This window comes from Chenopodium album, chromosome 8 (genome assembly GCF_948465745.1).
Source record: "Chenopodium album chromosome 8, dcCheAlbu1.1, whole genome shotgun sequence".
NCBI lineage: Eukaryota > Viridiplantae > Streptophyta > Magnoliopsida > Caryophyllales > Amaranthaceae > Chenopodium > Chenopodium album.
In genome coordinates this window covers 70,973,130-70,989,110 of record NC_137841.1, presented here as the reverse complement: position 1 = coordinate 70,989,110, position 15,981 = coordinate 70,973,130, and the positions used below count along the sequence as shown (strand labels likewise).

Sequence of the window (15,981 nt, the reverse complement as noted above, 5' to 3'; positions counted from 1 at the left end):
TTCATGGGTTACTTATATGAGTTACTTCAAAGGTTACTTGTATGAACTACTTATTCAAGGATTACTTGTATAAATTACTTATTCAAGGGCTACTTGTCATTTATTCAAGGGTTGCTTGTAAGCCCCATACCAAACCAGTAACACCCTACAAGTAACCCTTGAGCAAAACTAGTAACACCTTACAAGTAACCCCTAACCAAACCAGTAACACCCTACAAGTAACCCTTGAGAAAAACTAGTAACACCCTACAAGTAACCCCTAACCAAACCAGTAACACCCTACAAATAACCCTTGACCAAAACCAGTAACACCCTACAAGTAACCCCTTACCAAAATCACTAACACCTTACAAGTAACCCCTGACCAAACCAGTAACACCCTCACTAAACCAGTAACACCTTTCATGTAACCCATGACCAAACCAGTAACACCCTACAAGTACCCCTAACTAAACTAGTAACACCCTACAATTTTTGACGTAGAATATTCGATCTAAGATTCCACGAAGAAAACGAGCTCACATTTCTTTGGTTCTCATCGATTTCACTACTTCAAATGTTGTTGATGATCTTAAGGATAATTAATCACAATTTTTTACAGCAATTTAACACCCAATTTCTACAATTTTGGGTTTTAATTGCAACAATTTGGCAAAGAGGAGAGAGAAAATGGGTGGAGTAGAGATATGGTTGTTGGTGATGTGTGGTTTGGGTTGTAGATGAAGCTAAGAAAAGTGGAGAAAGAAAATGGGTGGAGTAAAGATATGGTTGTTGGTGATGTGTGGTTTGGCTTGGAGAAGAAGATAGGAAAAGAGAAGAGAGAAGAGTTGTGGTATTTAAAAAAAAAAAAAAAAAAAAATTTGTGTATGAGAATAAAGTAATCAAGATTGCTTTTCACTTTTTTTTTGTAAAATTTTATGTGTTTTATTATCATGATTTCATATAAGAATAAAGTAACCTTTGCATAAAAAATAAAATTAAAGTAACGTTATACTCATAAGTTATGGTAAGACTAGATAAATTTTGCTTATATAAAAGTTAAGCAAATCAACAAGTTTATTATTTTTGTGAAAAAACTAAAGGGAAATTAATGAGAATGAAAGTCAGATCAACAACAAAACCAAAGGAGAATTTTTACTATTTCTAAACTATAAAATAGTAGTGTTGTTATCAAATAATGTCTTATAAGTGTTAATAAGGTCAAATAAGTGTTAATAAGGTGTAATAAGTTCAGATAAGGGTTGATAAGTTCAGATAAGTTTAGATAAGTAAAAATCAGGTGAATAGAACACACCCTCAACATCACTTAATTATAATAACATAAGATCATGATAATAAGTGCTACTTAGTAAAATATTGAATGTTGAAATTAAGTTTCTCTCTCTAATTTCGCATACACTTTCAAAATACTAATATTTTATACTTCGTATCTTGTATTCAATTTAAATTGTAGGTCGAATATATTTAAATTCAATACTCGTAAGTGACTACCATTCTACCAATAAGAATGTAGGGAATAGGGAGTATCAACCAAATGATGACTTCTTAGCTAATTAAATAAGCCACACTCAAAATGCTAAGCTTATGGCGTTAATTAAAACCGTAATTAGTACTTAAGCATGTATTATTGGAAGAAGAAAACCAGTTAAAACCCTCCCCACCAACGTTAATTAAGACCGCAAGTACCTTTCATTCGTTTGAAATTTAATACTATGAAGCCAATCAAATTAATAATTAATTAATTAGTGATTAAGACATAAATGAACTTAAGACAACACTAATCAATGTCCACCAAAGAAATGAAGTCAGACCTAAAACCAAATGAAACCTGTTTTGACAAAGACACCATTTCTCCGGAATTATGCGGATACATGGTTCACAATTTCTCATAATTAACAGACGTAACACCTCACACGTTTCAATCTACTAGCAATCATAGTAGAGAAAAAAAGAAAAGAAAAAAGATGACAATAACGGATCAAAACAATTATCACTACTTAGCATATATAGCATTAGTGATTAAGATGTTTGTTGGTAGACTTGACAAAATTAACATGTATCCGAGTATCTACTATACACTATATAACCTAATTATCACTTGGCAAACTCGAAATTGTGACAATAGTAAGAGTGTGTTCTCTTCATCTTATTGGATCTGAAGTTATTAGATCTTAGTAACCCTGGTTTAACTTATTAGAACTTATAAAAACTAATTGGACCTTATTATTAAACTTGATTAGTTATAACTTATTAGACCTTATTTAACTTATTAGGCCTTATTAAACTTATTAAACCTTATTGTAACTTATTTAAACTTGTTAGATATGAAACTTATTTTTAAAAGGTGAAGAGAACAAGCCCTTAATAAGTTTTATTATGATATAAGTCATATAACCTTAATTGATCCGACCTGAGATGTATATTTAATCGAATTATTGAACGCTCGAATATGATCAAATCAGATCAAGACCGGATAAATTCGAACCCATGATGACGAGTGACCCGTTGTCCACTAGATTGTCTTACTGAGAAAAAATGATCTTCCAATAACAAGAAAAATATACTATGCAACAACAGTTGCTTTAAAAAAACTTTCAGCAACCATGGAAGGAAAAAAAAAAAAAAAAAAAAAAAAAAGAAGAGAAAAGAAAAAGATGATAGTAACAAATCATAAAATTAATTTATACAAAGTATTGTTGATTAAGATGCCTGTTTGTCTGTTTGAAATAATGATGTGCCAAAATTATTGTACTAAAATACTTCCCTAAAAACAGTAAAGTTTAAAATAAATACTGGTATTTGTATTAACCTTTGTCATCTCACTAAATAAACAGGAAAAAGGCATATCTATCAAATAATAATTACATTAATTAAAAATCAAACACCTAGATGTCCACATCATTTAGTAGTGGATTAGATATCAAATATCTTCAAAGTACGCAAGAGCACGGAATTTGACATAGAAATCAAATAATTTTTTAAGTGAATAAAGCATCATTAAACTTCATGATTGTTATATCTATTGAACTGATTCCACTATTTTCCATCCATTTAAAAAGTTATTAGTAACAGTTTTCTAATATATTGTTTTAATTCAATGGTTAAATTATGATTTACTTGTTGCTTTCGCCTTTTCATGACATTCATCTTCTTTTGCAAACTTCTAGCGCTTGTAGGGAGTTTACCTTACCTTCCTGTCCTTGGAACTGAAATTCCATGAGATAGATGGGTCATGCTCGGAACTCGTATGTACCTACAAAAACATTTTAAAAAAACATATCACGGGTTCACGAATAGCTTACAATTTCATGGTTACATACATTGAGATGATTTTAGTCCAACAGCAATGGAGCATTAGTAAAAGTAACGACTAACAAGCAAATATGATAGCGTTCAAGCCTTCAAGGAGCTGTTATAGCAAGACATTGTTGATTTAACAATAGGTTTATCCCTATAATCATATCATGGCATAGCTGATCAATGACACAACATCCCAATTTTCTCCGCTATGTTTAATAATTACTGTATCACCGTTACACCCAATACTTTGTACAAAATGCTCGGGTACATCACTGCTGCCTGCTGCTCCTGCCCTCAGGCAACAATCAATCCCTTTTTAATTTTTACCATATGGCCTGAGTCCCAAATTTTACTACTAGTAGTGAGAAAGATGAACTTTTATCATCAAAGAAAAACAACCAAAGAAAAATATAGTACTCCGTATTCCATATAGACATACAGTTTAATTAAGTTAGGCTGCAATTTGATGATCATTGTGGGGACTAAGGAGAGTGACCAAACCATGATATAAAGAAAAACAGAAATTAAGGTAACCTAAATGGGGTGCACAAATTGTACAAAGAATGGTACCACCAAGAGTTTTTTTTCATTTTTTTTTCTTTTTCTTAGTTGAGTATTTTTGGTTGAAGTGACAGGCCTCATAATACAGGTGAGCAGGTGGTGCACCCCACACCCTTGAGCGCTCGTTAGCAAGGTCCCAATGGGTCGTGGCTATCATGCACCCCCATTTTTCTTTTACTCCATCTGTTTCATATTACTTGTCTAGTTTTTCTACTTTAGATGTCTTAGATGGGAACAAATAAATTCAGATGGAGAAAGCAATTACCTATTTAGTAAGGGAGAAAGGATCAATCTAGTTTCACAATCAAAACTACAGACAGATTGATGCCCATGTGCCCAATTTGTTAGGATTAAACATTGTTGAGGTCGGTGTAGTTCTAATTTAGACCGACCTCAGTTCATAAGGTATTTTTTTTATCCATATATATAAAACAAGCGTATCAACTGGCATGTTTCCTAATTGTATATTGGCCCAAAGCTGCAACATAATGCGTTGCACAACTTTTAAAGTTGATGCCTGTAACACACACGCCTACACGAACACACGCTCTCAAGTGCAATTTACCTAAAGAGATTATGGTTGATTTTTTAGTCCTTTTAAATCATGCTTTTTAATTCAAGAAGAAGAGTTCAAAGAGGCCACAAATTTAACCCAACTCACACTGTCGACTTCTTTTTTTAAAAAAATTAATACAAAGTGGGTTTTTGTTACTTTAACTTTCTAGTGTTTGCGTTTAATAGGTAGGTACTCTAGTACACAAAAAAGACCAATGCCTAGAAGCCTAAAACAGACAAAGTAAGAAAAATAGGGTACCCCTCCATGCAAGAACTTCACCCGTTAAATTAGGGGCACTGCCTCTTATTGGTAGAATGTCAGTCACTTCAATTCCAAAATTGTCCCCATCATTGTTTTTGGTACTTTGTGAAAAAATTGTGGAGAGAGTGGAAATATTATGATTTATGAGAATTATTTTTAATTTTATATTTAATAATTTTTTTTTTTTGGGTGAAGAAAAGGTACTTAGATAAGACGAGCCCACTTACTTAGGGAGTATTAAATTGGTGCTTACTTCAATCATTGCATTTTGTATTTGAGAGATTGCTTGACGCAATTTGGAAAAAGTAAAAAAAGTAAAAAAAAAAAAAAAAAAAAAAAAAAAAAAAACAGCCTTGTAAGACAAAGTTAATCTGTCCATAAGTATGAAATTTACTAAAGTACATCATTCTCTTGCTTTACTTATATGGTGTAAGATGTCCAAACACCATATACATAGATTTTCTTCTCTATTAAACAAGATATTACTCCATTGAAACAATCAATGCCCAAGCATTTATCTATATTCTCAAAATATATTAATGTATTAAGAAATGACCCCAAATACAGTATAAAGTTGTTAATTAGTTATGGATAATTTCCCTAGATTTAGGTTTTGTAAAATGTATCTAGTATAATAATAGAATTTGCCACCTAGTTACCTCTCTTGTTTCTAACTCTCTCCCTCAAATGCTACTTGACTCTCCTTGATCCTCAATCCTTACTCTAATCAACTTTTGTTACTATTTCCCACATTTACTCCTCCAACATACATCACTACAGAAGGAGACTCCACCTAACTCGCCTTATTCTTCTACTCTTAGTATAACCACAAGTCACAATTGCCAATAACATAGTCAACAACTCAACATAAGTGAATTTGGAGTGGGAAAGAAAAACCTCTGAAATAAACTATTGGATTAAATCTTGTTTACCTTAGCCCTTGGCCCTAACCAAAGTAGATTTGATCAAGTCTACAACCTGGATGACGCAACAAGAAGGCTGATGAATTATAATCTTTTCACTAATCATCCAAATTTGCTTTTGCTTTTTTATCATAACAGGTAAAAATTACATTTACACAGAAACGGAAGAAGCAAAAAACTCATGATGCAAATATGCAATGAGATTGAGCACTTCTCCTCGTGTCAGAAATTAATTACTAGACCAAGAAAATTGCCCTATCATTTTTTTTTTCTTACAAACCTATTGATTTAGCCCAAATCCCTAATTCAATTTAGGCTAAGAACTAGTTTGAACCATATTTAGTTTGGCCCATGTATTGGATTCTTCAACTCTAGTCTAGCCTTTTTGGGAAAAAAGATTTTGACTATTTAATCGTGCTTTAGGCTAAGGACCAGTTTGAACCCCTTTTATGTTGATCATGTTTACAAGGGTAGTTGTTGGTGGCCTTTGCAAACTAGCAAATAGAGGATATGAAGGGAAAGAGTGTGTATCTAAAGGTAAGAAAGTATATTGATGGAAAAACAAGGGAGTAAAAAAGGTGATAGGTGGATTTTTTTTTTTTTTAAAAAAGAAATTTCCCAAGCATTAAACTTACGTGGGTCAAAACCATTAACAAATTGCAAATAACGGGAAGCCTTTATCAAACACATTCTAATTCTTGTGAGTGAGTCGAATTTCCAATTAAAAAAATCTCTCCGAAAAACCACACCCCAATTTTGAACATTTTTTTAATATAAAAAAAATAGGCCAAAACAAGAGGAAGGACAAGGGCATTTGTCCTTTGCATACCAGAAGTTCCTAATCATGTTGGCCTTTTCAGTCAGTTTCACCAAAATCTTGCTGATTCACGTACACCTCAAAGGAGGTATTCTCAAGAAGGAAAAGAAAATGAATTTTCAACCAAAAAAAGTCTTTCAATCTAGTGTAATTATAAACATTTAGAGGAAAAAAAAAGGGTTGAAAAAGGTAAAACTTTGCTATCCTAACAGACACAGTAACAAATTTTCATTCATAGTGCTGTCAAAAGAATAACAGGGAAATCTCCAGAAATTACCTGGTGATCAGGCCAAATAGATTTCTTGTCTTCCCCTTTTGCTCCTGTAGAATGGAGAGCCTTATCAAAAAGCATAATCACAAATAAAAAAAAAAATATATTCATATAAAATAAAAAGTTTTGAGGCCTACACCATATAAGGCTCAGCAAATGCGTGATTATACTTTCAAATGTTCAATGACCAGCATACCTGGAGGGCGCTGTTGGCCGTGCTCAATAGCATATTCAGATAACTCTAGGGGGAAAAAAATCATATCATGATTACTTGCTGAAAATTTTGATTTCTCAAACCATATTGTGATCTCATGAGTGATTTGAGAGCCAATTCTGTTTGGCCTGCAAGAAAACGACGAAAATAAAAGATCTAGAGGTACCTGTAGAGTGTAGGCTGTAGCCGAATACATGAAATATATTGGAGGTTGCTTATGAATTTAATAGTGCTAATAACTGGATTATACATTTTAACCCAAAGCCTGAAACAAAGACACATATTATATTAAGAAGTTCATGTAGATTAGACAAGAATAAATGCCTCATGGATAGCAAGGTGCTGTACTCAAATCCACACCCAACCGGTCTTTGTCCTTGAGTCCGAGCAACTAAAGTTGTTGATCTATCACTCAAAACATGTTAACTGAGTTGTGAGGGTATGTCTCCTTATGACCCCAACAATGCTGTTATATAAAACAATTACCACAGAACATTTTGTATGCACACACCAAAGGCAGCGGATCACCAATCCATATAAATGTCAGTATGATGAACAGGCTAATTTACCAAATGTCAAATCCATCCATTAAAAATATAAAGTACAAATGCATGAGCAGGTTTGAGTCTAACTATTTTTCCATTCATCGAAAAGTAAACCTTGGCAGGAAGATCTAATTCAAGTTTCAAGGAACAAAGAGCATTAACACATTTTTTCAAGGTGAAATAGCACCCCGAATAAATTATGCAGAAGTAAAACCTGAAGAAGTTACAATATAATTGGAGCAACAATGTGAACTGGAAAAATTTTGACCATTGGGGGGGTCAGTTTCTTTTTAAAAAAAAAAAAATAAAGTCCAGGTGGTGGAGCAACTAACATGTAAAAGCTAAGTACTATGTGGGCAAGAAGTACATTGGACAGAAGAACATAGATACACAAGTATTTTCTATAGTATTCAATAACAGAACGCACAGGTGGAATGTGGAAATGTTACTAGAATATGAATATAAAGAAATATAAAAAGTTTAAATATATAAAAATTTTGAATAAGGAGGGATGATCAAAGAAAACACAAGAAGACAACAAAAGAAAGTTTAGTCTACATCTGCCTTAATTATCTTGTTGAAAATACAGTGCACTTAATCTGGGCCAACCTAAAGTAGAGAAAGACTCACCTCCATAGGATTCTACTTCAGGTCACAATTTCATAGTGGAGGTCTTTTTTTTTTTTTTTTTTCCTTCTAAAAGCACATCCACAACTGCCAGTCCCTTCCCACCATCTTATGAACAAAGATTTTTATCAACCTCAATTCCGATATATGGTTGCGACAAATACTACTTGTCCATGTGACCCTGTCTAAACCTGCAAAACTAACTCGAAGATTAAAAGTGCAAATCAACTTGATCATAATTCAAGTGCAACCTGATTGGTTAAGAAGGTCATTAAATACTAATTCAATTTAGTCATAACAATGATTTGCAATCCAATGTGCACTTTGTCAATTAATCCAAGTTTATCATGAAATGATTTTGAAATTCAAGGGTCTGAGGTACAAACAGTTTTGAGAATGTCCACTCTGACCAAATAAAGCAAGCTTATCTACGATAACATATTCCATTCCCCTCAATATCCAACAAAACCAGGGAGTTTAACAGGAAGTCTCATGAAAAAAATATATATGGAATATATGCACTAAAAACTTGCTGCCTGAAAGTCAAAATAATCATTAACCAATTCAGGAAAATGTTACCTAATTCATGATTCTTCGGTACACAGAACTGGTATAGGAATTCAACTCGATTTGTTAAACTAATTCAAAAATGTACCATCGTACGTCTAAACCATTGTTAGCAGGGGTGCGAATAGCCAAAAAGGTTGCACTAATTTGGGTTTTCCTGTAATAATATTGTAGCAAAAATTTCACCTACCCTTCCATCTATGGAAATGCAAAATAAAGCAACGATATGGAGATGACGTTACCTACCACTGTCAGCATTGTCTTTATTAAGCAACTAGCATACACAGCACAAAACTGGAAATTTTATTGCATGAGCTTATAAACAGTTTTTCAAAGCCATTAACATGTACAGTAACAATAATTTATAATAGTTGTAAACCTGTAATGTACCTTATACATATTTTCTTTGCATCTAGCTATCTACATGATGATACGGTGTTCTTCATTTGAACACTAGAGACCTTCTGTGACAATCAATATAATAGTCGCCTTATAAATTTATAGCAGCATAAATAAATAACTTGAGGCTGCATGTTGCAGCAAAATGAAGTATGGGGAACCCTTCCTATTGTGGTATGCATTGTTCTAGTCGCCTTATAAATTTAAGTAAAATGACTAAAGCATCCTATCACGATATATTTGCACATAATGATACATGCCTACAGATGATGTTCTTTAATGAAATAAGTTAAAGCCAAAATAGGATTATATTATATGAAGATTTGCTAACAACTTGTGAGTGGCTGACTCATTAAGTCCTTTAAATATATATAGTGAAGAAAAAGAACCTTCCTAATATTATTATTAACCTTACTCCTCTTCTTCAAATACGTCATACTCTACAGTAAGCTCAAAGAGTTATGAGATCCAAAAACCATCTAGATTAGCTTTGATTGGCATCAGAAGTCCACCTTCTAAAAATTGACTCCGTGACCCCATTTGGTTCCTTTCTTTCATTATCCATTCAAATTCATCACAAATATAATAATGTCCCCAAATAAGTGAGCTCTCTCTCTCTCTCTCTCTCTCTCTCTCTTATGTAAGCAGCCTTTTTTTTCACATGAAAATCATTAAAAAAAACTCTAATCTGTCAATGTATGTCTGCAACTGCACGGGGTAAATACGTCACATAACGCGTGCCTATATGATCCATTGAAGAAATTTGAAGGATTAATGCTTACTGGCTGTAAATACTTGAAGAAATACTACAAATTCACAGACATAATCCACATAATTTCTCTCAAATAACTTTACTACTTATGTCCACTACTATCTTTACCATCCTATATAAGACCTGGCTACCCACTTCCCTTCCCGTCTCATATTTTTCATTGGTTTTCCCTCTCAAAATCCATTTCTTTTTTATAATCAATTTCCATTCAGCTACACTTTGCATTCCTTTCAACTATTTCAAGTTTTCTAGCTTAAACATATCACCATGCAGTCTAATGAGGTTGCAGGCCTTCAATATCTATATCCTTCAAGCCAAAGCTCATACCCCAACTTTTCCGGTATGGCGCAGAATGATATATCTCCATATCAGATCAACAAATACACCAACCTATTATACAATATCCAGATTGGTCCACAGCTTCATGAACTCAATCCACTTCCATCATGTTTTAGCAATAATTCAACATCAGATGAAGCTGATGAGCAACAGTTAAGTATTATTAATGAGAGGAAGCAAAGAAGGATGATATCCAACAGAGAGTCCGCACGTCGATCACGTATGCGCAAGCAGAGACACCTGGATGAGCTCTGGTCCCAGGTTGTTTGGCTCAGAAATGAGAATCACCAGCTCATTGACAAGCTGAACCATGTTACAGAGTCCCACGACCGCGTCCTTCAAGAGAATGTTCAACTTAAAGAAGAAGCTTCTGGACTTCGTCAGATGATTACTGACATGCAGCTCAGTAGCCCATACTCCGCTCTAAGAGATTTAGAGGAGGTTGCTAATGAAGCCTACCTTGAAGATGAGTCACCAAACTAGACCTAAAGTTCCATGGGTTCACTACCTCTAGGATGACTATGATTTTACCTTTTTGTATCCGTTTCTACCTCTTCATGGGGTTAGGTCAATTAGTCATTGTCTCTGCCTCTTTTTAAGCAGTATCCTATTCGAGGAAAACTAGTGCAGGCAAGAATACATCTAGAGAATTCCTGCCACTATCATACATATAATGAGATGCTACATGTTATTTGCTTCTTTTCAGACTTTTTCAATAAAATCAGAGTTTCACAAATGCATTCAGACAAGCTTAATACACATCTAACCAGTGACACCACACTACAAAAATGTAATCATGCAGATATGCCATAAATTATTTATGAAGAATCAAGAATGTCATTCGACCATAGCCTCGAGTTATGAAATTACTGACCCAAATCTTCCCGTCAGGAACCATGATCCTTAAATATTGATCACAATCAGTCCCCATCTGCATCAAACATAGGAAATAGCCTGAAAATAGTTTTTAAAATTTATAAAAAAAAATTAAAAAAAATAAAAGAGAGTTCATCATATCAGGTGTCTAAATCTGGTGCAAGAATAGTCGCATGATAGGTACTGTGTGCATGTAAGTAATAGTTAAACAGATACTGGCAACTTGGTGGTGGGGTTCCTGATCCTCAGTCACGGAAGAAAACTAACCAAAAATAAAAAAGAATGGAAGAGGTACTTACATAAATGGATAAAAATTGCTCGCAATTTTAGAAATCGAAATTGGTAACTTTCCTTTATTTTATTTCTTTTTAAAAATCAAGAGCCATCAATTCAGAGTTTAGTATAACCCCTTTTACTGTTTAGTATAAATAAAAAGGATACCAGATACCAAGCTAATAGTTTATAAAGACTAATAAACTATCAGTAACATAATTTAAACTAGTATGGAGTACATGGGTAGATGAACAAAATTTATAAACAATTAACTTTTCTTAAAAATTCTAGCTACTATTGATAATTAAAATAAACATCTTGCATAATTTTTTAGAATACAAGTTTAATCTTTGACCATAAATTGTAACTCCCTCTTTGTTCCTAGTGTTTGTCCTCCTTGACTTTTCATAATGTTAAGCATTACGAGAAGTACAAAAGAGTTATTAAGAATTGAATTAATGTACTAAATATGGAAAAGGTTAGCAAATACTAAAATAGACATCTGATTGTATTAGTAAATTTGACCAACAGGCAGCACATTCTGTATGTACATTAATTAGTAGGTATAGCAGCAATGAATAGAACGACACGTAAGGACACTTTATACAATTATTTTATAGTAGTATGAGATGACTAAATAACATCCAATGAAGAATTTGGCACTTGAATTGTTAAAATAAACTTACTCTTCAATATGATCCTCTTACTAGCATTAGAATCCAATTAGTCCAATATAATATGATCTTACTCCGTCGATACATAGAGGAGAAAAGAAAGGCTGCTTCAGTTCAGGGAAACCTCCAAGTACAAGGGATAGTCCCCTTCCCTTGCTGAACATCTTGGTGACAAGAACCCCTATCATTTTGACAAAATTTGGTTAAGTCTAGCTTAGGATTTGCATCACAGTAGATCTTTACAATATTTAAGAAATGTCAGACTACAATGTAAAAGATTTATTACTTCCCAAAATCCCAATAGGTAGTACCATTATACATATGGAAATGCAAAAATGAATTTATCTCTGGGATTGGGTAAGCTAAGCTATAACAAGATTGGCAGAATAAGTTGCAAAAGATCACAGTAGTAACTAGTAAGAAGTCCTGAAGTTAAATAAATATATTGGGGAATTATAATATGAAACATGTTGGCACGTGCAGAATACAGCTGGAAATTTTCTAAACATAGATGTCCATACAATCCTTGCTTCATCCAAATATAAAAAAAATAAAAATTAGTCAAACTTTAACAGTTTAGTACTCTATTTGGGGCTAAATTAAACCATAAAGAAAAGAGCCTTAACACTGCACATTCCAACCCAATACAGTAGTACTATTTTTCGAACAAAATACCAATACTATAACAGAACCTCCTGCTATCCCCATGGATAAAGGCAATCACTCTCAAGAGTTGAGTTCTTTCACTAACAATATTTCTGCATCTTGAACCCTCTTTTGAAACCAAGCACAACATAGAGAACCACCAAACTTCTCCAAATCAGGAACAGATTATAAGATACATCAGTTATATCCCCATCCACCTCCCTGGAAATATTGATTGTTAAAATAAAAAGGAAATATAGAACAACAATGAAAGATTTGGATGAATCGAGATTGGGCAACGTAAGGAGTTATACTCTAAGAGCAATGAACTCATTAAGTGGCTCTAGGAACTCTCAAGAGCAGAAATGTATAGATAAGCCATGGACTTTTCCATTAACCATACATTCCATGCATTAAGCCATCTAAATCTTCATCAGAATACTTCTAAAATTGCTAATAATGAATTCACTGCTATATAATTAAAGTCAATCTTAGTGTACTTTATTTTGTAGTATCAATATAACTTATCAGTAAATCCATCACCACAAGTTCTTTTCCGCCGAAGCAAAAGACTGCTAATTTTTACTCTCATAATATTAGTAATAGTATGTAAACAGTGTTACGCAAATACATTGTGACCAATTTTCTCTACAAACCTATCTCACTTAAAACATAATCATTCTTGATAAGAAAGTACATAACAGATGGAACTATATATTGGTTGCAACTTACACATTCTAGAAGGCATTGTATTTTCATTTTCCTAGAGCAAAGCCCACACATCTACACAACCCTTAGGCTATCTTAATAGGGTTTAGAGGACGTTGAATATTGCAATAGAACTCTGAACAAGTAATCATATACCCATTTTGAGGGGATTGAGCTACTGCAGTGGCTTGGTTTTTGGGAGGGAAACGGAGCTGAGATGGACAGCACCTAAGATGATTCATATATGAAGCTAGTGTGAAATTGAAGAGGTATAACGAGTTGGAAAGATGTCTAAGAGGAAGAAAACTTTGTAGAGGATGTTGTCATGTGAGAAAACACTTACTTGGTTTAGGATTGGTAAAATATATACAATAAACCCCTGTATAGTCTGATGCCAAATTAAAAGATCTACTCTAGTGTGAAAAAACCAACAAACCCTTCTTATGAGGGGAAAGGAAAACCACATAGCAATAGCTACGAAAAATTTCAGCCTAGTATAATCAACACGACTCAAAATGATACATTCATAATCAATACATTAGCCCCTTCAATTGCCATTTACAAAGCAATATCCCAACAAACAATCCTCTCCAATTCCAAAAACTCGAGACAATGCATTCACATACAAAGAAATATCGCCGCTCAGTATCCCCAAATTAAACTTGTTTATTTGTTACACCCATCATTCCTAAAGTAACAGTCATATTTCTACAGCATGCTCCTTATGAGAGGAGAATTCCCTAGAAATACTCCGGCGCCTTTCCGACCGCCATTATCCAATTAAAATTCACTCCACTAGCTAATTCTACTTAACTACTAGTCTCCATTCATCAGCAACAATTGACAAGTATATCAACAAATAAGTAGTTTGCTATAAAATTAAATGCTCTCAAAATTGCACAAGTATAATTCAAATACTAGAATCAAAATTCATAAAAACTACATCAGCAAACCTAAATTGCAATTGTAATTAAAAATCAATGATATGTACGTAGCATATTAGTAACAATCAACCAAAATTTACTGAATTTTTACCAAATTCTTGAATTTCATGATGTGTTTGGTATAAATATACAGAAATTCATGATTTATTGGAAAGGAAACCCTAGGATAAAAATGCAAATCATATGACATTAGAAGGAGAGAGATTTGATTACCTGCTGCAACGAGTAATGCAGATGTTTTGCTGAAAGAAGCTTCTTAAGGAAGGAGGGAAAGACAAAAACGATGATTTCACGGCTTTTTATAGTTTCGAAATTCGAATGACGGTCCCTTTGCGCTTTGCCTTAAAAAAAAATGAAAAAATGATAGTACGTTTTTTTTTTTTTTTTGAATAGAAATGATGGTATCTAGTAAAAAAAAATCAACTCTCTAATTAGTTCAACAATAATAATTTTGGTTGAAAAAAATTAATAATAGAACAAATAAAATGGAGAATCAATAAATATAGTTTAATAAAAAATATAAAAAAAAAAAAAAAAAAAAAAAAAAAAAAACAAGTGAAAATAAAGTGAAAAAACTCGCTCCAAAATCTAAAATAATGGAGTATTCAATAAACAAGAATGTCAATTTGGTCCTTAAGGACAAGAGTATTGAATTCTTCGTCATCTTGGCGCAAAAGATTAGGTGGTGAATCCTTTACTAGATGAGGATTGTTGAGCATCATCTTCAAGATCTTTAGTATTTTTTAATATCAAAGAGGATATGTTTTACACCAGCTGAACCCTCATACAAGAGGATTAATATTCAGGACATTCACGCTCTTAGACTTGCCCCCAAATCAACCCAAGAGTCGTGGTCATTAAGTGCAATCCTTCATCATATATTGAGAATTACTACAAGTCTACATGCGTTTTCTTAATTGCATTAGCTTAATTGGACATGTTTGCCAATACATAAGTTTCACTATTAATATCTTTAGTTTTGTACTTATATGAGTATAGATGTAAAATATTGATATTATCAAAATATATAGTAACTAACATATTCATGATATAATCAAAGTTCAATTAGGTTACATGCCTAGAACGTAAAGAGTTGACCGATTGCCCTAATTTTCCAACTTCAAACATTTTTTTTAACAAGCTCTTTAGACTTAATTAGTTAACATGTTATATCATATTATTTATTTGGCACCTTTAAACATTATTTCCATTTTTTTCATTTTTTTTTTTTTTAATTTTCACACAAGTAAAACGTTTATACTCCGTATTATACTTTATAATAGATGTTTGACAATAAAATAAAAAATACTCCGTAACTATGTATTATGTCAAATTTAACCTAAAATATAGGTCAAATCAATTAAAGCATTGGGCTAATTTTTTTTTTTTTTTTTTTTTTTTTTTGGAAGGTAAGAAAAAAAAAGGAAAGAATTAGGACCCCCTCCTCACGAGGGGTGATCCTAAAGCATCTGAGGTGAGAATGGGGTACAAAGCTGAAGAGATACAAAAAGAAATATATAATTTGTCAGTGACAAGATGACCAACATTTGCAATCCAATCTACTGCTCTGTTTGCTTCTCTGTAGATATATCGAAATTTCTAATGGGGGAATCTACGAAGTAGGATCTTGATATCTGCTATAATGTGATCAATATGCCATGGGGTCGACCAAATACCATTCATTGCGTTGACAACATTGGGCTAAAATA

At 33.0% G+C, this 15,981-nt stretch overlaps 1 protein-coding gene and 1 pseudogene across 4 annotated transcripts; one reads left to right on the top strand and one right to left on the bottom strand.

Annotated features, from left to right (window-relative positions):
• Positions 1–2,495: 2,495 nt before the first annotated feature.
• Positions 2,496–14,557, bottom strand: LOC145556500 (uncharacterized). 4 transcript variants are annotated; one of them, XR_014091871.1, is made up of 6 exons: positions 14,486–14,557; positions 11,988–12,156; positions 11,027–11,083; positions 6,886–6,930; positions 6,696–6,739; positions 2,496–3,253 (listed from the first exon to the last, which is right to left on the bottom strand). XR_014091871.1 is itself a non-coding variant. In XM_081618157.1 (3 exons), the coding sequence occupies exons 1-3, from the start codon at positions 7,097–7,099 to the stop codon at positions 3,182–3,184; spliced, it is 330 nt and encodes a 109-aa protein (XP_081474283.1). In that variant the 5' UTR covers positions 7,100–8,057; the 3' UTR covers positions 2,496–3,181. The 4 variants fall into 4 exon arrangements, 1 of the variants encoding a protein (XP_081474283.1); XR_014091873.1 differs by lacking the exon at positions 6,886–6,930 and having other exon boundaries at positions 11,027–11,106; XR_014091872.1 differs by lacking the exon at positions 6,886–6,930.
• LOC145556499 (basic leucine zipper 43 pseudogene) lies at positions 9,689–10,966 on the top strand (annotated as a pseudogene).
• Positions 14,558–15,981: the final 1,424 nt, after the last annotated feature.